Source organism: Gallus gallus, chromosome 6 (genome assembly GCF_016699485.2).
Source record: "Gallus gallus isolate bGalGal1 chromosome 6, bGalGal1.mat.broiler.GRCg7b, whole genome shotgun sequence".
Taxonomy (NCBI): domain Eukaryota; kingdom Metazoa; phylum Chordata; class Aves; order Galliformes; family Phasianidae; genus Gallus; species Gallus gallus.
Window position 1 is genome coordinate 19,305,996 of NC_052537.1, and position 23,866 is coordinate 19,329,861.

The 23,866-nt window shown below is 40.1% G+C and overlaps 2 protein-coding genes across 5 annotated transcripts in view; one reads left to right on the plus strand and one right to left on the minus strand.

Moving 5' to 3' along the window:
* WDFY4 (WDFY family member 4) overlaps positions 1 to 12,512 on the plus strand; it is a 118,919-nt gene extending 106,407 nt beyond the window's left edge. For 3 of the 4 annotated variants that reach the window (XM_015288425.4, XM_015288428.4, XM_015288427.4), the window contains 6 exons: positions 172 to 330; positions 4,025 to 4,204; positions 7,734 to 7,916; positions 8,745 to 8,832; positions 11,002 to 11,113; positions 12,106 to 12,512. In XM_015288425.4, the coding sequence (XP_015143911.2) occupies positions 172 to 330; positions 4,025 to 4,204; positions 7,734 to 7,916; positions 8,745 to 8,832; positions 11,002 to 11,113; positions 12,106 to 12,172 (789 nt within the window). In that variant the 3' untranslated portion in view covers positions 12,173 to 12,512. Of the gene's footprint in view, positions 1 to 171; positions 331 to 655; positions 765 to 4,024; positions 4,205 to 7,733; positions 7,917 to 8,744; positions 8,833 to 11,001; positions 11,114 to 12,105 lie in introns of those variants that run through there. The other variant, XR_001467130.4, reaches the window with a different exon arrangement.
* Positions 12,513 to 19,537: 7,025 nt separating this feature from the next.
* VSTM4 (V-set and transmembrane domain containing 4) overlaps positions 19,538 to 23,866 on the minus strand; it is a 32,359-nt gene continuing 28,030 nt past the window's right edge. Inside the window, exon 8 of the mRNA XM_421654.7 lies at positions 19,538 to 22,035. Coding sequence (XP_421654.3) covers positions 21,910 to 22,035 — 126 coding nt within the window. The 3' untranslated portion in view covers positions 19,538 to 21,909. The remainder of the gene's footprint in view (positions 22,036 to 23,866) is intronic.

Here is a 23,866-nt window from a genome sequence, read left to right on the forward strand (position 1 = left end):
GCCCTTGTACATAATTTGCAGTTGTACTGACAACACAGATGTGGGATAAGACGAGCTTTTCTTTCCTGGGTTTGAAGACAAGGAGGTTGAGTTCTGAAAATGAAATCTGTATTTAATAAATGCATGGTATTACCAGATGAGTATTTGTCTGACAGCTGCTTTCTCATACAGAACATGACTACGTTTGAGTGCATGGCAGACTGGGGAAAGTGCATCTGTGCTGTGTGTCCTTCAGCAACTACTATAATCACATCTGGAACAAGCTCAGTTGTGTGCGTCTGGGAACTTTCTTTGGTCAAGGACAAAGTGAAACGTCTAAGCTTGAGACAGGTGAGAGACTTTTGTTAAAGAAATTTAATAAAAAACAAAAGATAAGTTTCTGTCTTAGGACTGGAAGAGAAAACATGCTACAGTGAAACAGAAGGGCAGAAAAAGGTGATAGTCACCAGTATAATATGAAAACCTGCAGTCAGGTCAGGAGCTGATTATATGCTTTATACCTGTACCTGATAGCTATGTATTATGCTTGCGTGCTTGTTGGTTCCTTTTTTTTGTTGTTGTTGTTTTTGTTTGCTTTGACAGCATTTCCAAAGCTTATGATGATAAAAAGAAACAGTGATAATAAAGCAGCTCCTGTCTTCACTTATACTGCTAGAGAAGTGTGGACCCCCAAAACACCCTGTGAACGTAGCTGATGGAGACGAACACTTGGCAGAAACCTTGATACTTCTCTCTCAATCTGAATTCAGAAATTACTCCATGAGGTAGAGATGGATCCCTACAAGTATATAGTTTGTGACCTCACTGTCCACAACCATTTGATGTTTGTTGATTTGGAACTTGTCTCTGGTCACCCAGTGGTCATATAAATGCAATTTTATTTGCAAAAGTGAATTCTTGTACAAGATTTGTGCAATTTAGCTATGGTGAGTTCTCAACTTTACAAGAAAGTGCGGAGTACTATCATATCCAAAAGGCAGCCTATGACCTCTTTTCCTTAAACATTCAAGAGGCAGAAACCTTTCTGCCACTCTCAACTGAATTAATAAACAGTGCATTGAGCAAGTAGGTCTCCAGGTGTTAGACACTTCTGCTCAAATGCTTTGGAGAGATATTCAAGGAATATTTCAATGCTTTTTATTTGTGCCAAAAACATTTTATTTGTAATCAAATAACATGAAAACATCAATGCCTGTTAGGAGGTCAGAGAAGTTTCGAGACCTTCATTTATCTGAACTATCGGGATGTTGAAATTAGGAGGGAAACAGTTTAGAATAGCTTTTTTTTTTTTGAGTTTTATGTTTTATGTTTCCCCCTTAGAAGAAACCGAAAATAGGAGACAAGCTCCTATCCCTAAAAGTGATGACCTTTTAATCACCCTGCTTAGTATTCCAAGTCAGGAGATGGACATAGAAATGGAAGAAATAGCAGTAGAGAAAATGTAAGGAGTAATCTTCGTGACCATCAAAACGATACCAATCTGGGGATCTGTTTGAGTTTCAAGCAACTCATTGAAGAGGCTCTGTTTTATCTTCAATACAGTGCCTTTCTCTTTTGTTAAAGAAAATTGAGAATCGGCTTTGCTGATGTGTTCCACTGTGATTAATCTGATATTACCCATTAGTCCATCAAAAGGCATGAGATCATACAGTGACAAATGTTCTATCTATATTTTTCCTTTTCTTTACTTGCAGAGGTTTTGGTTTTTGATGACTGGCTTAGATGTAAATTTGTACTATGGTTCTAAATGACTTCCAGTGAATTATATACAGCTTTCATGTCATTCAGTGTTTCGTGGAGGCTGTTGCTTTTTTTTTTCTTTGCTGAGCAAAAAAACGGTATCATCTTTCCTGAGCGAGTGAGCTTTGCTTAAGTAAAGCTGATGTGCTATAAAGTGGATGCTATTCACTTATCGGTTGTCTCATGGGACTGACACATTCTGGTTTGGAATGTAGTAAAGTGCAGAAACTATATTTCACCATAAAAAGTCACTTTTTCTTTTCAAGCAGGGGCTGCTTCTACAGTTTTGTGGAACACTAAAGATTGAGCATAATAGCCTCAGTATTGATCCATGCAATTTACTGGTTCCCTCAGTATTTCATGAGCATAGCAACCCATGCAATCCATCCCTCAGAATTTCTGGGCCAAATGAACCACCAGGATGGAGAAACCCTCGGGCAAGCTGTGCTGAACATAGCTGTGAAGTAGCTGTGCCCTTTCAGCCAGTTAAGCTGGATGGCCAGAACCCAGTTTAATTTTCATGGACTGAGCATTCCTGCAGTCAAGCTGATCCTCTTTTTTGTTTGTTGATATTAGTGAATTTACTGTGGACACAGGCCTCTCAGTTTTTCCCCATAGTCTTCACAGAGGAATGAGATATTAGAGAGTACAGCACTTGTCTGTTTTTTGCATTAATGCATACTGAAACACTGGTGGTTTGAAGCTGAGATTTTTAGCTGAGCTCAAATCTATATTTCTTTTCCTCACTTAGCTTGCATTTAAAACACTTCATCACCAAGCAGGTGGTCTTCCTGAGTTAAAAATGGAAAAAAATCTTGATTAAAATTTGCATAGAAGCATAGCTTGTCTGGCAATATGCATGCTGTCACAGTAGGTATGCTTCCCTTCATCCTTCTGAGGAAGGGAGGGGGCATTTGGAGTCCCTGATCTTGTCCTGTCCCAGCCCTTTCTGCAGTAGTCCTGTTTAGTTCTTGAGCACAGGCATGAGGTTATGCCCAGCCCTTTGTAAACAGACTTCTACCACCAGTCGAAGTTACTGCAGAGGACCTCTGAGGAGCACTGTTGGAGAGAAGGCCCCATTTTTGTCTGTATTTTAATTGGTGTTCTCTTCAATGGAATACATTGCAAACTGAAATTTGTCCTTTGCAATTGCAAGACACCTTCTGTACATCGTAGGCTGCTACAGCTCAGCTGTACTGGTGGGTTATGTTTGAATACTGTTGTCCTAATAACCTTGTCAACTTGTAGCACATGCTAGCCAGAAAGAGGTTCAGTCTGACAGCCACAGGCTAGAAAAGAGTATGAGATGTGTTTGCAAAAATCATTTGAGATATGTGGCTCTCTGACACAGACCCTGAAGATCTGGTAATTATGTCATGTAGAGAAAGTCAGCGGGAAGTATGCAGTTACTGTTAAAACCAGCAATAAAACTGGTGGCTCTGATTTTTCACAGTAAGGCAGTTAATAATTGAACCCTGAAAGGCTTTTTAGGAAAGTTGTGAAAGTCTTTCTCTGCCCTACAGAATTTAATGTCATTGGTGATTATGCAGCAGAAATGCTGTTGTCACTTGAGAATGCTGCATTACACAATTGTCATTACCATATTTCTGTCTATGACTTCTGTGACATTAAATTGCCTAAAATGTAATTTACTTATGTATTTATTATAAAAATTTTTCAAGTTAAACTAGGTATTCTGTATGACTCTGAAACCTGGAAAACAGAAAAAAATGCTGTATTAATGACTGATGTGAGAGGAATTGGTTTTTTAAAGCAAAAATTCTCCTACAAATGCTATTTTTATTCTGAACTAAAATTGGAAAAATGTTACTGCTTGTTCACAAAAAGAGAAAGATGGGAAGGTCACTGACATTTGATAAGTTTTATTTTTAAATGATTTCTAAATTTTGAAAAGTGGTAATTCTCATGTCCAAATTCTACTTGCTTAAGACAGTCTTGACTGAAATAAAAGGTGATGATTTGTTCCTGTACACAAACTGCTGTGGTAGACTCAGAAATGTAAACCAGGGTTCAGTTGTTCCATCTGAGTTACTAGGCAACTTAGAGCAAGTTATTTAATCTCTTTGGAGACTCAACTTTCCTAAACTACAAGTTGTAGACAAGAATAATTCTGTAAGATACTTTGGGATTTTCACTTCATACCATTTTCAGTTCTCCGAGAAGTGACTGGGTTGCTTGTTCTTGGTAAGTAAATGGCAGTAGGACTGTGGTTCTGTAATAATTTGGCCACCCTCTGATTTGTTGGTTACTTTTCCCCCACTAGGCTTTGTATGGGCACTCTCAGGCAGTGACCTGCCTTGCTGCATCTGTGACCTACAGCATTATTGTGAGTGGATCTGATGACAGAACCTGCATCATTTGGGACCTGAACCATCTGACGTACATAACTCAGCTTCCTGCCCACGAGGCGAGTCTCTCTTCTGTTGCCATCAACAATTCAACAGTAAGATCTTCATTTATCATCTTTCTTCTGATGCATCCATGAACATTTCATGATAACTTAATGGGTACTCTTCCCAACAGAAAAACATCCTGAGTCTGATACATTGATTTTTTTTTTTCTTTCTATTGAGATTGCTAATAGTGTTCTTAATGATGAGAGGGGAGCACTAAAAGCAACATCTTAGACTGAGTAGCTATGCAGAAGCATCTTTGGATAGGTAGGTAGCAGGATTAAAAATCTTTTAGTTTACAGAGCGTGAAGTATTGAATCTGGCTCGCCCATAGCCTTGTTACTTCCATTATTCCATTAGTTTCTCCTGATGTTTGTGCAGCAGACCAGGGTCAGCTAATACCTGTTTGACCTCAGTCTGCCACCTCAGCTGACAACTTTCTTACGCGCTTGCAGTGACAGTGTTGGTTTTTTGTTTGGTTTTTTTTTTGGCTTTCCCTCCTACCATCAGCTGAGAAACATGCTGATGATAGCAGTGGTTGGATTTGCTTTTACCAGCAGTGGAAAAAATCCTATTGTGGTCTGGGCCTGGCTGCAACTGCGTTGTATGCTGATAGGAAAATATTCTGTGTTAAATTTGAACTGTAAGCACTCTTGGTGTGATTTTTTTCCAACCTTCTACCTCCCAAGAATGTTGCTTGTACATTTGTCTTTTATATCTCTTTTAGTATACTAGAGCAGGGTTCCAGCTGCTTGGACAATTTGAGCTTGCATCTAGCACTGTAGCTGGTACCAAGAAAGGCAAAGTTATTTAACAGCAGTAAGACTAAGTAGACGTTCTCTACTTAAGCTGTGTCATATTAGAGCTCTACTAACCATACAGTCTGATGGCTAATGATCAAGGATGGGATTTAATTAGTCTGTTCAGTGTCAGCTCAGTTAGCATTACATGGCTGTTGGCTTTGACCAGCCAACTCACAATACCTGGTGAACCCTTGAGATGGTAGCTAAAGTTGTACCAAGCATTCAGAAACAATTGGGTGGGCTGGCAAATAAACATGGGCTTCAGACCTCATGATAATGGAGTCCTCTTCATCTTACACATCAGCTTACAGTTAACAGTAGCTGTTTCAGCTGGTGGCTCTTCTTCTGAACTATCCAAAAATAGGATGGTCTATGCTGGGAACATTGTGGTGACTGAGCCAAAAGCAGTTCTCTAGCTTGTTGGATTGTAAATGGTTAAACTGATTGGACAGTAGCCTGCAGAAAGGTTCATTTGAAAGAGAGAAACCTTGGGAAATTGTTTGAAACTTCAAGAAGAAATAGTTGCAGGGAACCATATGTTAGGAATGAAGAGTCTTTTGACCCTAGCATAGCAGGGTGTTTCATTTTGAAACCTTTGTTTAAATTATATATTTATATAGTATAACATGAAGATAGGAACAATGCTTACGTGGTGTTAAATATTTTAGTTGACACAGAATGATGATTTTGGTTATGAGGTTTTTTCCCTGAAAAATTCAAAACGCTTTGAAACAAGGATTTGTAGAAACAAAATTCAGAATCATATAATCTTCTGTGAAATAAGAATTCTGTACACTCATTGTGGTATCACTGTTGGGCTTTCTATTTGCTTTAACATCTGGAAGCTCCATTTACCTCATAACATTTGTATTATATAGGCACAAACAAACAAACACTGTCTCAAAAAGTTTTAACTTCAGTGGGACTGCAAAAGCTTTCTGTAACTGTTTCAGTTAGTTTTAAATTTTAAAGTTAGTTTTAAATCCCCTGTCTACATCTGGAAAACACTATAGATTGTTACCACATGCACAGATATCATGTACTCTTGTGCTGATGAATTAGCTGAAATTTAATCTCTTTTGTTTTTACTGGTAATTCTCTTTAATTACTGGTAATTCTGTGTCAAATAAGCTATCTTTGTTTTATCTTCAGAATTCTGCCCTCCAGTGTGAAAAGCTCTATGCTCAAATGAGGCAGAGATGAAGTACAGCATTAGTAAACTGGGCAACCTAATCTAGTTGTGGACATCCCTGTTCATTGCAGGGGGGCTGGACTGGATGACCTTTAAAGGTTCCTTCTGACTCTAAGGGTTCTATGATTCTAGTTGATCTAAATCAGATGTGCACCCCTAGCTTTAAGGGCACACCAACCATTCCCAAAATCAGTGACTTCGCTGATGCTATTATATTTAACTGTTTCTTAGCAAACATAGAGGGTGAAAAGTTTGGGTGGAATTTCATTTAGTGTCTTGATCAAAGGGCACTTTTGATAAGATTATTTAAAGCTACAGCATTGGCTTTTGGTTTTCTAAGTTACTTGCTCCAAGGGATTATGTGTGTATTTACTCCTTACGTACAGTCACTGCTAAGACCATCAATCTTCACTGAAAGAGTAGGAGAAATTTGGTCGCAAAGATGTTTTCTGCACTGAATGTACAGCTCAATGAATGCTGAGCTGGTCATTGCTAGAATGCAAAGCAGTATAAAAATGCGATGACATTAAGCTCCCTGTGAGGGGCAGAGGAAGATTGTGAAATCACCAAAGGCTTCACAGCTAAGGAGGTAAACACTATGTCCTTATTTAAGAGAACATTTATTTGCGTATCAGTAAACTTTAAAAGCTCTAGTTCTGGCTCAGAACCTGCACTAGGCGTGACTGTGTACAGTTGCTGTCCCTGGCAGTAGCTGGAGATCTGCTGATGCTCTGACTAAAAGGTAAGGGCAGAGCATAGCAGTTAGCTTTCTGTACTCTTTTCTCTGTTTGCCTCTTTTTCTATGGTTCTTTGAATCCTGTGTAATGCTCAAAAATTGTCTTTCTTGATGGGCAAGGAGAGGATTCTTTTGATTGCCCAACATAAAGGTAATAGACTGCTATCTTGGTGCAGGTTGTACTATGCTGTAACCCTGAGCAGTCTGTAGGCTGCCTGGCTGTGATGTGTGCCCAGGTCTGTAGAATGGTATTGAGAACCTCCTTTGGTCCTTCCCTGCCCAGTTATAGGAAATGGATCTCAAGGTTGTATTAGTGATGGGCATGATTTTTTTTTTTTTGACACAGCATCAGGTGATCTGTGTCTGACATTTCTGTGCATTTTTATCAACAGTTGGAGCTAAGATTGTTTTGGCAAGTCGAGCACAAAACTGGAAAAACAAGTGTTGAGGCTTGCCTATCTATGAGGATGTGAAGGAAAGAGGTGCTGGGATAGTTTGAGTAAAAAGTGCCAAGTAATTAAATGCTTTAGAACCAGCAAGACTACAGGAGGGTGGTAGGAGAGGAGACAGATAGGAGGGCATAACGTTCTGTGGATATTTTATAGTCTCAAAGTATTTTGGAAACGGAAGTGTTATTCAAAGTGTCATCCAGCTTCTTTTATTTTATGAATGGGCATTGCTATTCTAGTCCAAGTTACTAAATGCTTTCTGTTGAATATGTGAAGGCCTCCCTATTTTGAACCAAAAGTTTACTGCTGATTTGCATCCTTCTAATTCCATTACCTCTGCCCTCCTGTGAGAAGGATGAGTGTAGGATCTTGAAAGCACTGCCTTTTGTTTTGTTACAGGGTGATATTGCCTCCTGTGCCGGATCTTACCTCCACCTGTGGACAGTCAATGGCCAGCCTCTTGTGAGCGTTAACACCACCTGCAGCCCCAAAAGCTGTATTGCTTGCTGCTGCTTTGCTGAAGTGATGGACTGGGACACCCGTAGCATCATCATCACAGGAAGCACAGATGGAGTGGTCAGGGTAGGTGGCCGGGGGTGAGAAAAGGGAATCCTAATTCAGTGTAGATGTGAATGGAGGGACAGAGCTACTAGAAGCCCATGCCACCTTCTCAACAGGACAGCACAAGGAATAAAACTGAAAACTGGAGTAAAAGACTTCCTTCTTATCAGCTTTGTCCTCCTCAATGAGAAGTATCTGTTATTTGGGAAGAGTTTTGAAAATACACTTTTCACTCTGGGGTGTTTTCGAAAGCAAAAATGTTATTGCCCATCAGAAATATGTTTGTGTTTCTTGGAGAAGCAGTTCCTCGCAGGGAAAAAGTAGTGCCTGGCACTTCTGTAGCACTTGCCACCCACTTGTAGCAGTAGTGGGTGGCAGCACATTGCCTAAAAAAAAGCAGTATGCATTACCTTTGTTTCATAAATGGAGACATTGGGGTGGTGGTAGTGAGAAAAGCACTGAGGTTCACTTTTGCATAAGTCAGTACTGCAGAACCCTTCGGGATCCATAGTTTCTAAGAGTTGGTTCACAGCTTAGTTACATTATGTTCTCAGGAGCAGGAGTTCTCTGCTGGTTCTGCCTCCAGTCTGGTGGGAGAGCTTCCTGAGTGACTGGGATAATGGCGACCGTCCTGTTGGGAAGCCCTGCCAGCTCCCTGCCTACCTTTCTCCAGTGTGACACACTGTAACATAGTGGTAGTGGACACAGAACCATGCCAAGTCCTGCTCAGATCATAGAAGTCCAATTTTCACCCCTTACTAGGAAGAAAACAGCCCTGTCTCTCATGTGATTGTGCTGTTCTAATATTTTTATTTTTATTTTTTCCTTTTCCCATCTTTGCTGGCACAGCTGTGGAAGACTGAATACCCCACCTGCCCAGGGCAAGCTGCTGACCTGAGCTCACAGGGAGGAACTGTGGGAGAGGAAAGCAGCCCAGGTATGACCGCGGTGTGGGCTGTGAACTGAAGGGTGACTTACTGCAGGCCTTGTTCTATTGTGAGAAAGAAGAGGGTGTGAGAGCGCAGTGGTGTGACTAGGAGGGTTCAGGGACTGATACAGTGTGACTACACCCAGCAACAGCAGTGGGTAGCCTCTGCCCTGCCTTGGAGAGACAGAACAGCCCTCAGCCACTACTGTCATGGACACATCTGATGTGGATAAAGCTGAGAGGTTCTTCATAGGTTCTGTTAAGCTTGACCAGACCACTTTTCTGCATAAACCTATGAAGCTAATGAACTATCCTGGCTCCATAAATCCCATTTCCTTAGCACACCTGCTGATAGCCTGTACCAGTGTGCACTGAGATTTCAGAGCGGGCAGTCCGTTCTCTTTGCTGCCTTAAATGAGGTCAGAGTTCCTCCAAGCCAATGGGATTCCAGCAGCATGGTGCTGAATATTGAAAGCAATGCCAAACTGGTGCCCTGGAGTTCTTGCAGAGCCAAGATGAACAAGATGATAGTGCTACAGCGCTGACTGGTATTAAAAACAACTCAGGTTCGCTTTTCTGTTCTAACAAATACAGGAGCTGAAGCCTGCCAGGGAGCTTTAAAGGCATGTCCTAATAGCACAGTTTGCTTCTGTTCACAATACATTTTATTTAAAAAAAAAAAGTGTTGTTAACATGTGTAATTTACGCCACTTATTTGCTCTGAACCTCATTGCACATTCTCTGTTGCTTCAGTTTTAGGCATATGGTTTACATAAAGGTAGTTGTAGATGTAACACCTGCATAAAAAGATATTATGCAGTAATTGGGCATTACCACTGAGATCTTCTGAAGTGCTGTTTGTGGAACTTGGCATCTGAAGTACTTAGATTGAGAAGCAGAAATATTTATCGGTACAGAGGCATATTGAAAACGCCAGACCAGATGCCCATCCTGCCTTTTGTCACATCTCTAAGAATAGGTAGAGCCAGATGCTTCTAGGGAAGGAGCAAGAACACCAGAGATGCCAGATGTGAGTCAGTCTCCCTGCAGTAGCTGGGCTGGTTTGGTTTCATTGCAGTCTCTAATCAGAGATTGATGCATGTCAAAGCACAGGTTTCAGCTCTTTCTGGAATCCTTGTAGCATTCAGCAGTCACTTTGCAGATTCTTTTTCCGTGTAGGAGCATCTAATTAATTTTAAGAACTTTCTAGACTCTTGTCCTTCACTCCCTGTGGTTGATATTTCCATGTTAGTTTTACTCAGATACAATCGTGTAGTTTTTGTCAGCAAACTGAGATTTTTGCTACTAAAGAAAATTAAATTAAAGAAGTAATCTTCTTAACCAATTTTCTAAGCTAGGACTTAAAGGCTGCCCATGGGAGCACAGCAAGATACTTCTGTTTGTGCCTTTGTAATGGAGGATCATAAAGGAAGACATGCATTAACCAGGCATCTGTTGGTGTGTATGTACACACACCTGTTCTCACACAAGTGTAAGGAAGCATGTTTTCAAATGCATGCAGCAACAGCATTCCTTATTGAAGAGCTGAAGTGTGATCAGTGTGTGACATTCTCCCTTAAAGTATCCAGATGATTTCAGAATTATTTTAGATGGTCGAGTATTCCCACATCTCATTCTGTGCATTAAAGAAAATAAAATTAATACAAAACACAAGTCATTAAGAAGACTAAAGTAGCTGTGATTGAATTATGTTGTTAGGTCTGCGTATGTATGTGTGCGTATGTGAAATGTTCTCAGCATTTAATTATTGGTGTTGTTATGAGCAGATTTAGATAAGTTGATAATAACGGGGCTTTATGTAATTTCTTTTTACTAGGCAATTATGAGCTGTATTATATCCTGGCAGCAAGGTATTGTGGGGCATCTTATTAAGCATAGAGCCAGTGAAAACTGATGAACAATTTTGCTGAACTAGGCATGCAATTTAGAAAGCAATAATACACAAATCCAATTTAGCACACAATTGATACAGCCACACGTCAGCACATGTAACTATCATAGCCACAAATTAAATTGGGATGGGCCTATTTTGCAACAGCACAGGCTGGGATTGAATATATTTGTTCTCAACAACTTGCTGACTGTAAATAATAACAATCTCTTCCATGCTGCCCCCCAGATACTTTCTAAATATTTATTTTTTAAACCAATCAACAGGTAACAAGTGTGGAAAACAACTTGTTCTCTTTCGGGAACTGAATCCCAGCCTCACCTTGACTGGAAAGCCAAGTAAGAACAGCCCAGCAGTGACAGCGCTCGCTGTGTCCAGGTATGGTTCTGTCCTTTGCATCGTAGCATATACCTGGCAGAGGGCAGTGCGTCAGCCTCTGTCCTAAATTCTCAAGTTATCTCTTTCTGAATTTTTTTTGTTTGTTTGGTTGGTTGGTTTGTGAGTTTTGGTTTGGGGTTTGCTTTTTAAAATTCATTCAAATTGCTCTTTGCCAAATTCAGTTGTTCTAGGAGCTGGCCTGGCTAGCAGCATTACATGAGGGGTGTTGGGGCTGGCAATGGTCAGAGAAGAGACAGCCCAGAAGCAGCAGAAGCTTTTGAGTAGAATAGTTGGAGAGATTAGTGGATGCTATGCTGTCTCTGCACCACAGAAAAAACACTGTCCAAGGAATTGCTGGAGATGCCATCTCCTTAAAAGAAATGTAATCTGGAAATTTCTGGCTAAAGGATAACTTTGCAGTTAAACTCAGCTTGCACAGCCAGCAGTATTTTAGTTTACTCAATCCCCCTCATGCAGTGTCATCTGGTTGAAATATTTGTTGCTATCTTCTACCCCATGATGTTGCAATGTTCTGTAGAACAGCTGCTCTCTTCATCTCCAGAAGTGCTGGCATTTTAATGGTTTGTAAAATGATCCCTATATTCTCTATACCAAGAGCTAGAGCTCTTTGTGTGATACTTACATGCATGGAAAGTGGGAAGGTGTTGCTAACTCTGCATGCAGCAAAGATTTCAGTATGCTGACAAGTCTGAATTCTGGAGCTGCTCGGGTGATTTAGTTAACAATTACAGATTCTTTGGATCAGAGGAGGTTAAAAGCACCTGATCTGTATTGATCATTACAAATAACACTCTGAAGTTCAGGAAAATGTGGATCTATTTCTAAGTTTTGTCTAGTCTAGATCATTGTTAACATGAGAGATTACTTGCTGCCCTGCCTGTTGCATTTTTCCTAATTGCTGCACATAGACAAGAAAGCCTTACCGTATTTGCTTCTTATTCTTAAACATTCTTTTCTCTCTCTTTTTCAAGAAATTCCTCCAAACTTCTAGTTGGTGATGAATGGGGAAGAATCTACTGCTGGTCTGTGGATGGGTAGGAAGAACTAGTCAGGAACTCATGTTTTCAGCCTTTTGAATGGAGTGAAAAGTGCCATTCAGACCATAAAGGAGTCAGAGACATCACAAGCATATGGCTGGGGACTGAATCTCAAAGAAATTGTTGGACTGAGAGTGCAGTCAGTTCTCATTCAAATCAAACAATGGACTCCAAAGCTGTGGGAAAGATACTGACAGACATACACACAGACAATAAGAATTCATGGTATTTGTGCTTGGAAAACTTCTGTATTTTAAATGTTATTTTAAATACTGAATTTGGCATAATACTTTTTTCACAAGTAGTGGCTTGCAAATAAAGTATTATTGATTTGTGCTGAAGAGCAGTGTAGCTTGGTAAAATGAACCAATTCTAATTTTATTATCATGAGATCAAAAACTACTGAATATTCAAAATGATGTTAACTGAATTTGTAGCAGAATCTTTGTTCTTACCCACATACAAGTATGTTAATATCTCTTCCTGCCATTCCTCTTTCTTGAATCTGCATGAAGAGAATGGATGTGTGCCTTCAGAAAAGACATTTTGTTTGCAAAATGAAGGTAAGAACTCCTAGATCCTAGACTGACAGTGGTGCCTTCATTCAACGCAACTTTAAATATGTAATGGAGTAGCGTTTATTTTGAATTTACTGACTTTTTTCTTTTCACATTGATCTGACACAGCTGATCAACATTTCTTTATTTTCCCCTCCTGCCTTCTTTCTTGGACATGTTGTGATGCTCTCTTGACTGTTGGGATTTACCTTCATAATCATTCTCTGTGGTAGAAGTGGATTTTTGTATTGTAAGAAAGCTGAGGCCATAATATAACAAATACAAATATGATTTATATTCCTAGTTGAAATGCAGGAAAAAGCATTTTTGTGAAAAAGCAAGCTCCTTAACATTTTATTAACAAATTTGAGGGAGCTATATTAGTGATAATTGCCCCTTTCCCCTCACTTCTCCTGTCTTGCTTTGGTAAAGAAATTTGTATGTCTTAGCTTACTAAAGGAAGGCCTGAGAAACCAGTTAGGCAGAGTGGCTTCCTGACCATTGCAGATCAGGGTGGAGCCTGGATCAATACAAAGGACTTTGTGTCCGTGAAGATCCGGGTGTTCATATCACCATACGTACCCTTGGACAGCCAGAGCCACAAGAGTTTCATGATTTCCACTGCACTGACTGCTTAGTGCTGCAGGAGAGAAGCCATGTGTGTGCTGTGCTGAACAGCCAGAGATCAAGGAACATGAAGAACTGCTGTATGTCAAAATCTTGGTGCTTAGAAACTTGCAAGCATCATTAGGAGGAATCTGGAGTAGATTTTACTGATCTTGCTTATACACCATCTTTTGGTTTCCTGCAAGGCAGTGCTTTGTTCACAGCTTGTCTTCTGAACTATATTGTTGAATGAGCAAGATCTCCTATGGCAAACAGCTTCCTGGTTTCCAGAGTGTCGAGACAGACCCCCTTCCTCATGTTCTGCCTAACCTCCATCATGAGTGAGGTAATTGCCTATAGTAATTAGTGATCAGCTCACGATGCAGGCATACAAGGAAGGCTGCATTATGTCTACACAGATGACCTCCCTGGTTATCTTTCCTAACCTCCAACTGATGACTCCAATACCAACTTTTCTGTGTTTGGTGAAAACATACTTGTAAGTAGGCCAAAATTCACCACCATTATTTCAAATAACCCTCTTGTTGTGCCCAGCTTTCCTGAGGACCGGAGAAAGATCAAACGCCAGAAAATTCAACAATTAGGTACACTCCTTTTTTAGTTTTCTCTCTCTCCTTTCATTCCTTAAAAGTAAGCTGTGATTTGGCAACGTAGCAGGATTTGGACTCCTTTCAATTGTGAATATAGCTTTGCTGAAACATCATAAAGATAATTAAGAGCCATGGAAAAAGCTTGCTACCCATGCTTTCATTTACCTATCAGGCATTTTGATGGCTTCCTAATTATCTGCTCCCTCTGTGTTTTCATCTAGCCTGTCTTTGCCAACAGCAGACATTCCCTTTCTTAGAACTGGCTCCAGAAACTACTTTGCTGCCCACACAGCAGCACTAATGGTACATGTCCTCTAGATAGTAACCTGGCTTTGTCAGGCATAAGAAGAGGCCACTTGAAGGTGCAGATTAACTGTGCATGGATTTGGCAGGCTAATCTCTTTGCACCTTACACTGTTTTTTTTTACATCTTCAATGAGACTTCAAGTTGCCTCAACCATTGTTTTGGATCACAGAACAAATCCAGAGTGTGTGTGTGTGTGTGTGTGTGTGTGAATGGGAGTCATCAGGTTAAGAACAAAAGTCTTCGTGAGCCAAACCTGTTCTAATACTCAAGGATATTTAATCTGGGAGAATATAATAGCTTCTGTAATAGCTAATGGGATGGAGGGGTGGAAGATCTAGAATATGTTTTTAAAAATAAGCAGGTACAGAAATTCCACAGCAAATGCTTTCAGCATAACTCCATTGCTACTGTAAGTGGCATGATGCAGGCATCACTAGAGTGTTGTAATTATCTCAGAAGCAACTTTTGCAAGGAGTAAGTAGCTTGGGGTGAGAATTACCTTTAAAAGAAATCCAATCCTATTAGGATACAAAATGCAAAATAAAGGTACAGTCTTAACTCTGCCCTTTAGGTAAGCCAAGAAGTGAAATATAGAACAGCACAACATTTATGTGACTTTAAAAAACAGCTTAATCTAATTGGGGACCATGAAATCTAAAATGCCTCAATTGTGCTTATTTGGTTATTGCACAGACCATGCTGCCTCCTGGTTCTGGAATAGGAGTTTTATAATTGTTACAGTGATCATTGAATACTGTCTGATTTCTGTTGGTTTCTACTGGCTAGTAAAAGCTAGTGAAGCAGTATTTGCAGGGCTGCCTACGCACTGCATATCCTTTGTATCTTCATGGAAAAAAATGAAGTATTTGCTCAAATATTTTTTTGGAAAATCTATGCAAGCCTATCTGTAATTCCCACAGGGAAGTTTCACGTTTGTCACTGTGGGCTAGTGCTTTCAGGTTCTTTTCATCCACAGATCTCAAAATTCGTTACGAGGAGAAATTGGTAACCATACCGTCTTTTTCAAGGTCTCATATCCCTGTCACAAGGGTGAGAACCATATGAGCTAAAATCATTAGCAGTAATATATTAATGTCTTATGGGAGTCTGGAATCCAGAACCAAGTGAGTTTCAGGAGTACATCAAGATCTTGGCAACCAGCAGTACATTTGCTGCAGTGAATACTGAACAAATGTAGGCCTTGCAATGGGAACAGCTGAGCCTGTGTTCAGTGATCACCTGATGTGTTTCGTACACAAGGATCTTGCTGGCTGTGTGCGTGCAGAGAACAAAGGAGAACATGCTGGATGATAGGCTGCAGCTGAAGATGCTAGATGAGTCTCTCAATTGAAAACACATTGTGAGCCCTGCAAAAAGCCATCTCTGTGGGTGAATGCAGCAATGATGTGGGAACCTAACCCTATTTGAGGTCAGAAATTGTCGTCTTTTTCAATTTGGGCAGAGGGCTTTATGAACTTGATTTCTTTCTTGTACATCTGTTCCCTCGCCAGGAGGGACATGGAGGAGTCATGCTTCCACACCTGCTCCAGTTTTGGTGGTATGCTTAGCTCCCATGGGAGGTAGCACAGGAATTCAGCCACTGGAATGAGCAGTGAGAGTGCTTTTTTTAGCCCCTTGTGAGTTCAGACCATTGTCCATGGTCTTCTGCCTGCAGCAATCTCCAGTGGTGAGATGGTAACATTACATATCTTCTGCCAGTGTCTGTGTTTATACCCCCCTGCCTTCTTATTTTACTGACGCTACCAGAATAACCAAAATATGATGTAAAGCGTAGTAATATAAGTTGCTGTCTTTGAATGTTGCAGTTGGTGAACAAGCAAGAGGCACTTACTTACTCTGACAGTGAGACCACGTGCATTATAAATAAGGGATTCCAGTAGTTTTATTGAAATAACTGGGGTTGCTGCCAACCTAGGAGTTAGTTTGACTGGGAGGGTAAAACACTCATTTGCCCCATAGCTTTTGCCTGTCAAACAGGCTTCACTCTGCCTGTAACTTGATTTTTGTTGACTTTGATTGCGCGAGGACTCAGTTGCTGTCTTACAGAGTGTAGCACCATGTGGTGTTTCTGGTGGGTGTATGTTTGAAGCTCTGGGCTGCTTTTGGCTCTTCAGAGCCCGATTATGAGCTGAATATATACTCCATGTTTGGGCTGTATATTTACAGGCCCTTCCCTGTGCAAGGCTAGGTCTTTGATAAGTGGGAGGAGGCCCACTAGAAATCTACTCAAGCAGGTCTAATTGTACCAAATAGAACGGCTCAGCAGAGTGGAAAATAGTCCTCATATATCTACCCGAAGAAGATAATGACCTTTTAAATAACAGAAGCAATTTTATTTCAATACTCCAATTACTCTGAACTCTCAAATGTCAAAGTGCTGGGCACTTTCAAAATAACTTAATTTAGACATTTATAGCACTCAGACACTGCTAGTTTCTTATCTAACCTAATTATGAGTTGTACAGGAAATTGCAAAGCATCCCAATTAATGTTATTTTTTATAGTGATACATAGAAGTGGCCTTTGCCATTTGCTGTCATCATGTGCACAATGATTTACTCATTTGGGCTTTTGACTTGGTTCCCTGGCAGGACAGAGCTCTTCTATTCTCTGACTGATCTTTGAGAATAAGCAAGGAAGAAGTAGGGGTAGAAGTGAGTGTAGTTATGTTTGCTTGGGGGATTTGAAGGGCACAAATTTCAGTGAGAGTAGAGCGACTTTTCAAGGCAGGACCATTTCAGGCATAGAGATGCCATATGGAATAATATCAGCTGGCTGGTAACTTTCTTGATCCTCTCTGATCTGAGTACTTAGGCCAGGATTCTTCACTTACCTCCTCAGCCTTGGAATGAGTGTGGTGGAATGAGGCCTCATTTTTCCTGAGGATAATCCAAATGGATCTACGTTTAATTTCTTAGAGACGTGGAGCTGTAATTAGCTGTGTACTGTATCTGCTGTCAAATATGTCCAGTGCCAGCACAGAAAAGGAAGTAAAAAATACCCTAAAGAAGGTCTAATCTCATAAGGTTCTCTATGCACAGAGCCATAATGCACTGTTGTGTTCTCATTCACTTTCTTATTTTGAATTATTGCTGCTGAATTTTAACCAGAGTTCAAGGAGCATTTGGACAACACTCTCAGAAATATGGTATGAATTACGGGTGGTCCTGTGTGGAGCCAAGAGTTGGAGTACATGATCTTTGTGGGCCCCTTCCAACTCAGGATACTCTACAATTCTATGATCCCATGGTGTTTTATGTAGGAGAGTCCCAGGTTCTGCACAGCAGGGAGAAGTGTGACTGCACCAACTTGTGTTATTTACTGAAATAAAGAACCTGTGCAGCTCTCAGCTGGATGCATAACAAAGGCTTCATTTCTGACTGGGGCAGTCAAAGACTGAAGAGCCTCTGAGAGTTGAGCAAAGAAAGCTGCAGTGCTGATGAGGAGCAAGAAAGCTAACATAATATGGTGGCAGGAGATGTAGGGTTCTTTCCCTACCTGTTGTTGTGCAGTCAGTAGAGCATGTTGCTTCATTTAGCCTCTGAGCAGAATGCTGCAATATGCAACAGCTGTCAATTTGCTGAAAGAGTTGAGGCAGCTCTGAGAGGGGATGTTTGAGATTCACAAATTGGAGCATTGGCATGGAGTGATTAGGCCTGTGAGAACAGAGGAGAGTATGGAACCCTATCGCTTTGAGTTTTTGAGAACAGGTGAGACCAACCTGTACCACACTGAGTCAGGTTAAGTCAGGCTGAGTTGATCCAACCTCTAGATCAAATGATGGACTAGCTGGCATCTCACAATCACCTCCATCTTTATTTTCTCCTTTCTGAGAGGAATAATTCAAACTTGGAGTCTTGAACTTATATGCACTATACTACTACTCTACTCTAACTTCCAACTAGGCTAATAAAATTGAGACATACTAAATGTGGAACAAAGCACACCAAATGAGGATATTTCAGATCAGCGTAGGCAACTGAAAAGAACCACCATTATCTAGTAGAATTTAGGGATTATATGTTTTACCCTGGAGTTTAGACTGTGAAAGCCAAAATGATCTTTGCACCGTGATGCTGCTTACCAGTTTTGCTTTGGAAAAGTCCTCAGTAAATAAATAAATAGGTCACAATCTGTTGATTTACTTATGTATCAAAGGTCAAATAAAATTTCATCTGAGTCCAGCTATGCCAGCAGAACTTGGCCAAACCCTGGCTAAGGATATAAGTTAATTGAACTTCTTAAAGAAGAGAACCCCACTATTGTGTTACTGTTATTCTAAAACAAATAATTTGCTTGTAATTACAGAGATAATGACATTCCAACCACACCTACCAATTAGAAAGTTGTAATAAAGAGTGATAAAAACTCCCCTTCCTTGGGCTGCAAAATCAACCCCCACACAGCCTGCAACACTAATATGATTTACTCCTATTTGCTGGTGGAGGATTCTGGTAATAAAATTTAATGTGGGGGAACAAGGCGCATTTAAACAAAGCTGTAAACATCTCTAATTCTGTTTACAGCTATAGGGTGCAGTACATTAACATTTAACAATCTGACACTAAATTGGTGTGAAGCTAATAGAGCTGTATATGTTAAAATTTCAGCACTGGGCCATGTTTTACCAATGACAACAGAAGGAGTAACCAAAATTGTGTGACTCAGCAGATTTCAACCGCCGTTTAATAACGTATTAAGAGTCTTCATGGGAGCTCCTGTCGTAAAAGAACAGTGGACCACATTCAGCTCTGCTGCTATTCTGCTTAAGCATGATGGAGTTAGGCCAGAGTGAATTCTACCTCTCGTTTCCTGTTAGAAGGAGCTAAATCCAGTTTATTCTGTATTTCTCCCAGGTTATACTCGATGAAATTTTTTTTCTCTGTAGTCTTTGAATTGAATTGCTTTGAAACTTAAAGATGCACAATTACTTTCAGAAGGAAGGATGATGTTTTACTTTCTCTGATAAAATGACCCAATACTAGTAAATCTGGATGGATATTGTGTAAAAAGCAGCTTAGGAGATATCTGCTCATGAAGACAGGTATTATCCTAAGTAGTGTTTCCAGCCTCTTCTCACTCAGCTGTCAGGATTCTGCAGTGATCTAAATCAGTCACAAATGGAAAACATTTAAAAATCATGGAATTTTCTGCAGATTGAAAAATTCAGTTCTCACCTACTGATGATCATCTTGTGCCTTGCATTTAGACAAATATTTATATCATTATCTAAAAGCAATAAATCCTACACAGACTGGGAGAAATTATCTTGACAAAAAGGTAATTTATTTAGCTCAATTAACTATTATTTTGGGGAATTAGATATAAAACATAAACAAGAATATATAGAATATTAATACATAAAGAATGGTATTCATTAAAATACTGGGTATAAGCATATAGTAGAGGACTTGTCTGAACAATGGACATAATGGCCAGTTGAATATATAAGCAATGTTTATATACCAAACTTGTGAAGTTTTTGCAATTAAGTGACCAAATTAGTAATGTGTTAGGGTTGTATTTTTAATTCCAAAAAATTACTAATAAGTCCTGTAACTTTCTAATGCCTTCCTTATAGCTCTCCTCTCTGAATATTCAGACTCTGAATGTTGCAGAATGTATCCCTGAATGTTCGATGATTGTTTAAGCACCAGGTTTTTTTGGTCAATGAATTCAAAGCTCATGAGAGAAAGAGGAGCGATGGCATGCTGTTTTGGTGGGTGATTAAATTCCTGTGGTAATAAGAAGGTAACACAAATATCCTTGACAGCTCATGAACCCAAACATAAAAAAATGCAAATAATTGCTAGCAGAAGTCCTTTTAATAAAAGCTGGCTTTAGTTTGGAAAGAACCATGTCAGTGAGGAGCTAGGGGTGGGATTAGTACTGTACACAAAGGCCAGCCTGACAAATCTTGAATTCTTCTCTTATAAAAGAGGTTTTCAACTAGCATGGAAGCAGGTGGCTGCATTTTTCATTTACTCACCCTGTCTGCAAGGTAACAGTTTATCTATGACACGTAATCTCTATCCCCATTCAAGAAAAGTTTAAGAGCAGTTTATATGGATTTCTCATCCAAAGACAGCTCTTCTCTGTCTCATGTCCCTCCCTGCAGAGCTGCTACTGCCCTCTGCTCCGAAGTGCTAATGGCAGCAGCAGCATGAGGGCTCCTGAGAGGGTTCCCAGCTGTGCACTGAGCCCTGCCATGAACTTGCTGTGTCACTATAAAGGCCTGACCTGGAAAGGAAGAAGGTACCTGGATCAACCTGATTAAGAGTTTCAAAGCACACGGCCCACCAGTGCTACTCAAAAACCCACACTTATGCTGCTGAATGAATGTCATCAGGGGGCTGCCTCTGCCTTATGCAGGCCTGGAGAGCACCTGGCACATGCTGAACATCAGACATCCAGGCCTGAGAATGGGCTAAAGAACCCATGCTTTTATGTCCCTGTTAACTCTGCAGTTACTCGAGGGCTAAAGCTTCCAACAGCAGAAAGGGGCTGGGTGTTCAACCCCTGACCACGAGTGGAGACAGAGCATTGAAAATTCAGGAGCTTGGCATGCCAGAGAATAACCATTTTTCATCAATAGATATCATAGGGAAAGGAATAATCCCTTCCCAGCTAGCAAGAGGGGAAGCAAGAAGAGCATTTTTGCAGCCCCGTTTCCCATCTCCCAAGCCATGGCCTTTCCAGAGAAACAACTCCAGGATAAGTGAACTGGGCATTACAGAGTCTGCTCTGTGCTAAAGGAGGTGATCTGTGATTTTCCTTCCACATCAGCAGCTTGCTAACAGACCATGGGAGGAAACTTTTGCAGGTTTAGGAGCACCAGCCTACAGCAAGGCCAAAACCAGTGTCCTGGTTCTCTGGAAGTTTCATACTCGCTATCAGCTTTTTCCTATTCTCAACCAGAACATAAAAACATCAAATCCTGGAAAATGTTCCCGAGCTATAAATATTTTTCCTCACATTGGTGCGGTTTATCAAGGAGTGTTTCCTTTGGATTATTTTGAAGTGTTTGATTTGAAGTACATAAGAAGGGTATACAGAAAGGGAAAGAAGTTGGAAATACAGAAGCCAAACTTTTTGATAACTACTATGAGCTGGGGCAAGGCAGAAAAAGTAATGCTAGCTTTCCATTTGCTGTGGGAAAAAAAAAATCTCAATTTTACTGAATTAATATTTTTCTGGTGCGATGAACAGCCGAAATTTGATGAACTTCTGGTCAGTGGTCTTTCTTTGGTGGAGGAGGCCAATGCGCACTGATCCTGTTGCCAGTATTTCTGAGGTGGCTCTGATGTCTATGTTTGCAGCTGGACTTGTCACATTAGTGTCAAAGAAGGAATAAAGATTAGCACTGAAAATGCCCGAAGTGGAGCTTCATCCTCTTTTAAATGGAGGGGGCAAACACTGCAAGGTTGTCTCTGGGATGTCACTTGTCAACCATCTGCTTATTCTGTGATTACTTTCAACTCCCTTTTGTTTAAAAGTCACATAGAAAAAGTCACATAGAAACAGTCACATGAATGTCAATAAAAAAATATGGACATTTGTATGATCTTTATAAATAAACAGCACAGCAAGAATTAAATAGAACACAGACAAAGGACAGTTATACAGGCATGAACTGTTACATCTTGTTCTCCTCAAAGAGTATCTGTGCGTAGACTGTCGTACTGGGAATGCCTTTGGCTTCCTGAATCGGCTTCATAAGTTCAAGCTCAGCGTACGTTAAATTTTCCTCTGCAATTTTTGGCTAGGAAACAAACAACAAATTACAGTTATAATGTCATTATCACTGAATGTAAAAGTCACTTAAAATGTCCTATAAAATAGAGTGTATTTCTTCCCTCAAACATATTAGTTCTTCTCTGCTGCTAACAAATTTACTCTGCACTAAATGTAATTCTTATAGAAAATAAAAATAACTTTTGTGCCTCACAACTTATAGCCACAGATAAAGAAGTTGCTCTCGGATTGTATGTGAGCCTTGGATTTCAACTGGGCTCCAGTTTGTCCATAGAAAGCTTGGCTGTGTTCCTCAGAAAAGGGAAAGTGCAAAGAGTCTGGTGTTCTCATGTTGAAGGCTAAGAAGGACAATTAAAAAAAGCAGCCACACAGTTTGTTGCAGTCACAAAACTATACCGCATAGGAAAACATCTCTGAGACCAGGAAAGGCTTTCTGACTGCAAACTGAGAAGTGATTCAAAGTTCACAAAGTCAGGTTTCCATACAGTACTTAAGCATTATAATGGGGGGGAAAAAAACCAACACAAAAAAACTGTTTTCCCAACACCAAGAGTCCTTTACATTTTAGTTACTGCTATCTTGTCCCTTCTGATTCCTGTTTCCTTTAGAGGTGTTTGAATATTTATTATATTCTGACTAAGCAGATAAATATTGAATATTCTCTGAAGCCAGTCCCCCTGCTCCCTCGCTTCCTGTCTTTTGTGCTTTCCTGGAATCCTTTCATTGTGCCCTGACAGTTGCTCACACTCTTTGTTTCAGACTGTTTCCCTCTGGGTGGATCAGCTTACACTTTTCCAGTGTGAATTTAATCTTAATTCTCCTCTGTAGGTCTGATGCTGAAATATTCTCTGCAGCTGCTACCGTCAATGGTATTGCTGCACTCAGGAGATCCATGCACGTGAGTAAAGGCCACCTGCAGGATTCTAATATTTGCATTTGGTTCTTCATATGCTCTTCCCCTACTTTGTATGGGTAGCCCTACTCAATCTCAACTTCTGCTTCTCATTCGCTACTGAGTGCTTCACTGATGACTTCACAAGATTTCCTGCTTCTGTGGATTTTTCTGGTACTATGATATAAAAAGACATTCTATGGACTGCAACAGGATCTCAAATAACACAGAAAGTCTTTTTGATCACGTATTGGGAGTGACCTAAAGGTCAGAAAGGCATCCATGCTACTCTGGCTATGGGTTAAAGAGTTAAAAAAGCTCTCAGTCATCTGCTGTGATTAATTCCATCTGTCCTCCTTCTGGCATGAAAGTATCTAACCTCAGGGTTAGATAGGCAAGTGATTTTGCCTTTTTTGATACAATTAGTATTCCTTTTCAGACATCAAAACTATACCTTCCTGTCTATTCAGTTGAAAGTGAGCTAAGTTGATAGTGGACCTCACCGTAACACCTACTAACACTGAAGATTTTATTCTCAGTGTAGCTTAGTAGATCTAGCCTCTGTTTGAAGTTATTGGGAATTTTGCTATTGGCCTTAGTGGGAATCACCTCAGACCCTGAATAGAATGATATATTGCAAACACAATGGTTCCTAAAAGAGAATCTGATAAAACATTATAAACAAGCTATTGCTCACTTCTAGATTAAAACTCCACTTTTCCTAAAACCAATCCAGTACATTTTTGAAGTGGAAATGTTTTCATTGTTCTGTAGAAATCAGTTGCTGAGGGCATACTAAATCTGTATATGCTTTCCCCTTTGTTGTTTAATTGCATTTCATGTTATGTTTCCATTTAGAAAATGCATCATGTCCAAAAATAGCCACATCAACGCCCAACTCATGTAAATTTCAGAACTAAGATTTATGAAATCATATTGTCCAGGT